This window comes from Athene cunicularia (genome assembly GCF_003259725.1).
Source record: "Athene cunicularia isolate RWA chromosome 21 unlocalized genomic scaffold, athCun1 chr21_part1, whole genome shotgun sequence".
NCBI classification, from domain to species: Eukaryota; Metazoa; Chordata; class Aves; order Strigiformes; family Strigidae; genus Athene; species Athene cunicularia.
In genome coordinates this window covers 8,521,093-8,527,378 of record NW_020799127.1, presented here as the reverse complement: position 1 = coordinate 8,527,378, position 6,286 = coordinate 8,521,093, and the positions used below count along the sequence as shown (strand labels likewise).

Sequence of the window (6,286 nt, the reverse complement as noted above, 5' to 3'; positions counted from 1 at the left end):
CGCCCCGCGCAGGGTGCGGGCCTTCACCTCCCACCCCCAGGAGCTGGAGGTAACCCCCGGCGCGGGGACGGCCACGTCCTGGGCGGCTGTGGTGGGTGGGGGGCTGGCCTGGACCAGCCCGGTGAAATCCTCTCCGGAAAGGGGAAGGCAGCCCACTCGGAATTATGAAGGATTTACCGCTGTGAAGTGTTTGCGATAATTATCTTTTGATTAGAGCCATCACGTGTAGGATCATCGGCACGAAACCCCGGAGGGCAAATTATCTGCCTTAATGAGACGGTCTGAAGACTAACAATTTCTTTAGAATTCGTTGGGCAGCAATTGGGAATGTGAATAATAAAAGGCACAAAAACTCCACACTGTCCCATAAACAAAAGCAAAAGCCTGCGAGGGGAGGGAGGCCCCAGCGTGTTGGCCGGGGTGGGATGCAGTGGCCGAAGCACAAAGGTTTTTAAGAGCGACCGGGTCCAGTTCATGCCCTGGGCCGGACCTTGCAGGGCTGTGACAGGTCACTGCAGGCAGCTGCAGCTCCCGGTGTTGGTTCCTGCAGGTGGATCCGGACGGCGCCTTCCTCCTCCCCGCCAACGGCATCCAGGAGCTGTACATCGGCGTGAGGCCTCGGCGGGCCGGCAGCAGGTTCATCTACCTCAACTTGGTGGACGTGGAGTCCCACCAGCTCGTGTCCTCCTGGCTGCTCTGCCTGTCCTGCAGGCAGCCCCTCATCTCCAAGGTACGGCGGCTCCCGCGCCCGGAAAACACGGTCACGGTCCAGCCAGTGACCTGGGGCTGTCTCCTGCTTCTTCCTCTCCTTACATCTGGGGTTTTTTGGCGCTTGCCACCCCGAGCACACATTTAGCCCTCGAGCACTCAAATAATCTCACTGAAGACCACAGGAAAATGTCTTTCAGGCTGTTCTGAGGGCAGTCGCACACTGAGGAGCGTCAGCTCTGAAGCATCCCTGGCTGTGAAATTAAAGCTGCAGTGTGCCGCTCTCGTTAGCGCTGTGCTGGCCCAGGCCTCGCCTCACGGATAGATTTCCTGGCTAAGGCGTTCTCCTTTTTAAAAAATTTTTCCCCAAACTCTGGGTACTGGGGGAAGTTCCAATGAGTGTTTCAAGCAATTCCCCAGCGTCCTGCCAAGAGCCAGCCAGCCTGCGGTGCCAGGGGCGTTACCTGGGCTCCGTTAATGAGCTGGAGAATGAGCTGGCCGGTCCCGGCCGCTCCTCTGACCCGTTTTGTTGTTCGGGCTCATCATTCCTCCCGCGGCTGCGCCGGGGCCAGCGGCAGCGCGAGGAAGATGCTTTTGTTGGGCGGTGGTTTCTCCGTGCCCGCTGGCAGAGATCAAACGTGCGGTGTAGGAGGAGGGGACACAGGGCACCGTGCCCCTGCACGCCCCCGCGGCGTTGGTGCAGGAGGGGTCTCTGTCGGTTTGGGGGTCCCTCTGCCCGCCCTATGCCGCCTCCGCCACGGCTTGTGCTCGACCCGCAGGCGTTCGAGATCTCGATGCCCGCCGGCGGCGGGAGAGGCTGCAACAAGCGCATCACCTACACCAACCCCTACCCCTCGCCCAGGCTCTACTTCCTGGGCACCAACCGGCCTGACCTGCTGCAGTTCAAGGAGGATTCCTTCGAGGTAACGTCCCGCCGCCGGTGCCCCCTCCCCGACCCTCCGGCCCGCGCGGTGCCAGCCCTGATGCCTCTCCTCCACCCGCTGCCCCGCAGGTCGCCGGCGGGGAGGTGTACACCATCGGCCTGCGCTTCGCCCCGAGCCAGGGCACGGGCGAGGAGGAGATCCTCATTCACATCAACGACCACGAGGACAAGAACGAGGAAACCTTCTGCGTGAAGGTTCTCTACCAGTGAGGCGGGCGGCCCGCCGTGGCAAAGCCACTGGTCTCTGCGCCGGTTGCCATGGCAGCTCCTCTCCGGGGGTGCCCGTGTCTCTCCGGGGGGTTGTGAGCCCGGTCCCCTTGTAGTCACCTTGCCAAGCCGCGTGGTCTGGGTGTCCGCTGGGATCGCCGGGCACTGCCGGGGTGCCACGCGGCTCCGTCTGCGCGAGCCGGGGAGGGCGGTTTCTCACCGCGCCCGTAGGGTGTCTGTATTTTTGTTAAGCATTACGGTATTTTAGGCACGTCGGAATCTTTTTTTTTAACTTAAAAAAGTTTGCAGATCTGATTCTGCGGAATATTTTTAAAGCATTTTGTATTCAACACTGATTTTTGTACACACTGAAGCAGTTTTCTGGGATTTTTCGGAACTTTTTACTCATCCTTGATCAATTAAACTTGCAGCGCAGAACTGGCGGAGCGTGGCAGCGTTTTCTTCCGTGGGAGGTGGGAACCCCTCGGTGTCCTCATCCCGCAGAAGTGGGTGCTGGCTTGCCCAGGGGAGCGCTGGGGGTCCCCTGTGTCACCCCCCACTTCCCCAGAGCATCCCGGGGCTCAGGGGTGGGGAATGACGGGAGAACAAATGTGGGGGCTGATGCTGCCGGGGCTGGGGGCTGGCGGCCCCGTCCCAGGGCGTTGCCATCTTCCTCCTTGGTCCTCAAAGGCTCCGCCGGTTTGTAGCTCATTCGTGCTGGTGGGCATGGGGGTCACTGCAGGGAGGGGGACAAACCCAGCGAAGGGGTGAAAAAAGGGAGGCAAAGGCAGAGCCGTGGCGGGCAGCCCTCCCCCCCGAGGGGACTCGTGCCCCGTGAGCGCCGCGTCCCGTCACGGGTCCGAGGCTGGTGAATTAGTCGCCCCGATGAAGCTGTGGGCCGAGTCCCTCTGCCTCCCTAGGACTGATCGGAAATGACAGCTAATATTTTAAAAATTATTATACTGTCTGCCGCACAGAGAGGCCCCTAAGTCGGGTTATTAAAGTAGATTAGCTGAATAATTTTCGTTACGTTTTCATCCAACGCTGTTTCTTGAGGCTCATGGATGAGCCAGGGCTGCACCCTCGGCTGTGGCAGAGGAGGCAGCTCGTGCCCGGGCGCTCACAGCCCCCGGTAGAGGATGTGCCACAGCACAGGCCACTAAGAAAAGCTGGAAGAGGCTTTTCCATTAGGAAACGTGTCTCGTGGCAGGACCTGGACGCCCACAGCCGCTCCTTCGCCAGCACCGGTTTAAGAAACCAGAGAGAGAATTTGTCACTTCTTAGTGGTGCTGGGGTTCAAGGGCAAACGCCCTGCAGAGCCCCACGTCCCTGCCGTGACGGAGCGGGTCTGGGCTGTCACCAGCCAGCCTTGGCTAATGCCAGTGGCTTTGTGGCGGTGCTGAGGGTGTAACGCGGCGGTCGGGTTGTTTACACACGCGCCTGCATTTAGCTGCAGGTTTAATCGTGGTGCAGGAATCCAGGGGCCGGTCGGGGCGAGGCGAGGGCACAGCTTGGGGATTTTCCCTGCTCCGCCGTGTTTCCAGCGCAGGTGGGAGCTGCGCTCCCTTCCCCGGCCCAGACGGTCCCATAAATATTTGTGGGGCATTCACACACCTTGCCGGTGCCTGTTTGTTTTTACTATTTCAGCTTTAATTAAACAATTTCCTTTCTCTCAACATAAGCAAGCCACGGGGGTTGATCCGAGAGGGTTTTCTGAAGCTCGACCCCATTCCTGCTGGAGAGCAAAGAGCCTCCGCAGGGGTGCGAGGGGTGCGGGAGCGCTCCAGAGCCTGGCAGAGACGGGGCTGGGGCCGTGCACGGCGCTGCTCGGCCTTGGCCCCCCGGCCCCTGGAAACCTGCAGCCGCTGCTGCTCGAGCGCGGGGCAAAGGCCGGGGCTGGCGCCAGGCTCTGCCGGGCAGGGGCTGGGCTGGAGCCGCTTCTGGGGTTCGGGCTTGTTAATGAAGTCATCCCTGCTAATGACAATAAACTCGTAGCCACGCCTGCCCAGCGTGCAGCTTGTGCTTCTCTTCCCATTTCATTCACGTCAGGAAGAAAATTGGATTCCAGTAACGATATAATTAATTCACCCTCAAAATCCCGGCTCACATCTCCTCGCCAAAGTGCGCAGGGAAGAAAAGATTGGGAAGCACTTTCCGTGGATTCGGTAGCTCTTGGGACTGCGGGCGGCTGATGCCGGTGGGTCCGGCTGCGCTCCTGTGGAGGCCGGATCCTCGGAGGGACCTGGCGAGGGGCTGCCTTCCCCCGCTGCCCTCCTGGAGCTCTGCCGTGGCTCCGGCGTTTCCTGAGGGACATCGATCGTCCCGCAGCAGCTCATTAATTGAGCTCGTTTGGGGGGTCCGGGAGCGCTCCGTGTCGCTGCTGGGCACTTCAGCCGGCCTGGGGAGGGTTTCCATGGCTCGTTTTTGGAGAAATGCTGGGAGCCTCGAGGGATGCTGGCACACGTGTCACCGCGCTGCTGCTCCGGCACCTTTCCCGGCCCTCCCCAGCTCCGGGTGGCATTTCCCTCCCCGAGCGGGGTGGGTGGAAAACCCATCAAAATTCATTTGCGTACCCAGACAGGAGTTGTCGTCAGTGCGCTGCCGCGGCGCCTGAACTTTACTGATCCTCAGAACAAACAACCTTCCCGGGGCCTCTTTGGAGCCCGGGGGAGGCAGGAGCAGGCAGAAGGCCCTGCCTGGCACTTGCGCCGGCACCGCCGCGTCCCCAGCCCTTGGCACCGGAGGTTTCGCCAGGTTTTCGGGGGCGGGCGGCGGGCGGGAGGCGTTGCAAGAGCAGCAGCCGCGGGGTAGGAAGAGCAGCTAAATGGGCTCCCGGCTCCTGGCCCTGCGCCTGGCCAGCCCTGCCCACAAGGGCCAGTAGAAGTGAGAAAATAAATTTAAAATAGAGAAAAAAGGGACCTGGGTGCAAAAGCTCCTGCAGCAGCAAAATGCCCTTTCAGAGTGGGAAACGGGGTCCAGAGATGCGCGGGCTCCCTCAGGCTACTCCTCGGGCTCAAAGTTTTAAACCCAGCTTATTTTTCCCATTATGAGGACAAAATTGCAACTGCCTGAGAAACCTTTAATTAACCGGGGGCTCACCGTGATAGCTGCTGGGCGCTTGCCAGCCTTGCGGTACGACATTCCCGGGTATCTGTATTAGCTGAAATGAGCATTTAGAGTCTCTGCCAAGCTGAAAGCCGATAGACGCGTTTGAGAGGGGCTCAGCAGCATCACGCAGACGCTTCTGCTGCCGTCGCCCGTCACCCGGCCTCGAGGCTGGCAGAAACCCCGTGCCAAGCACGCCGGCCTGCCGCACGGCCCAGCGCTCCTCCGGGCAATTACATCCCAGACATAATTTCATTATCAATTAACATGGAGGGATGAATTTATCGGTGCACAGTCTGTGCTCCGGGGTGACGGGCAGGCCCAGGCTGTGCCTGGCAGCAGCAGCACCGGGGAAAGGCACCGCCGGCTCCCTGAAAACTCCCGTGAATTCCCTGAGGAGGCGGCTGGGGCTGGGGAGGAGGAGGGCAGAGAAGACCCAGCAGTCCGGCTTCTGGCACCGAGATTTAATGGAGCAGTGTGTCGACTCTTAGCACCCAGGGAAATCTGCGAGATCAAGCCTCAAAAACACATTCTTAAATTTTTAAAAAATGTGTTTTTCCTTGGCGCGTTGGTGTGATTGTGCAGCGCAGCCCTTCAGAGCCCTCTGAGCCACGTCTCCACCGAGAGCTGCCAACGGCGCCGGGGCTGCCGGGGTGAATCCGCTCTCCTTAGGGAAAGGGGCCGCTCCCAGCAGTTTTTCCACCCAAGGAACTGGAAAACTTCAGCGTTACGATGCATTGCCCTGGCATTTCCAGCTGGAAGTGTTTTGATTCTCAGGTCTGAAATGAGTTTTTATTTTGAAATACATTATTCCTTTTATTTTGAAAGGTCAGAATCTAAATGAAATGCTTTGATTCACCTGAGATGAATTTCTTAGCTTTTGTCTTTGGCGGGGACGCGGTGCCCGTCGGCTGCGTGCTGCCTCCCAGGCGAGCAGTGCTGGGGCAGCGGGCTCGAGGGGCTGCGGGACGCGGCACGTTGTGGGCGCTGCTGTGGCCACTGCCAGGCTGCTGGTGGCTACTGGTGGCTCTGTGGGAGCCGTCTGGTGCATCGTCAGCGCCAGGTGAGCGTTCGCCCCTGCAGTGCGCGGCTCCGCTCTCTGCGATGGCTGCGACACGAAGCACCGTGCGTGTATTTAAGTTACATGTGGATGCAACAACTTTGGTTTTTCTCAAGCCACCTCTAATGAGGCTGCACAAACTGTCTCTGGCTGCAGGCTCAGTAATTGCTTTCAGGTTCCAAGCACTGCACAGCTCTTCCTTTCTTAATATAACAGTACATTTCACCCGAGGGAAGCTGAATGCCCTCCCTGGGCCCTGCGGC

At 59.7% G+C, this 6,286-nt stretch overlaps 1 protein-coding gene across 1 annotated transcript in view; it reads left to right on the top strand.

Moving 5' to 3' along the window:
* Nucleotides 1-2,342, top strand: part of NPHP4 (nephrocystin 4) — an 18,797-nt gene extending 16,455 nt beyond the window's left edge. The window contains 4 exon segments of the mRNA XM_026862962.1: nucleotides 1-49; nucleotides 551-730; nucleotides 1,488-1,631; nucleotides 1,721-2,342. The exon segment at nucleotides 1-49 is cut by the window's left edge and continues 51 nt beyond it. Coding sequence (XP_026718763.1) covers nucleotides 1-49; nucleotides 551-730; nucleotides 1,488-1,631; nucleotides 1,721-1,861 — 514 coding nt within the window. The 3' untranslated portion in view covers nucleotides 1,862-2,342.
* Nucleotides 2,343-6,286: the final 3,944 nt, after the last annotated feature.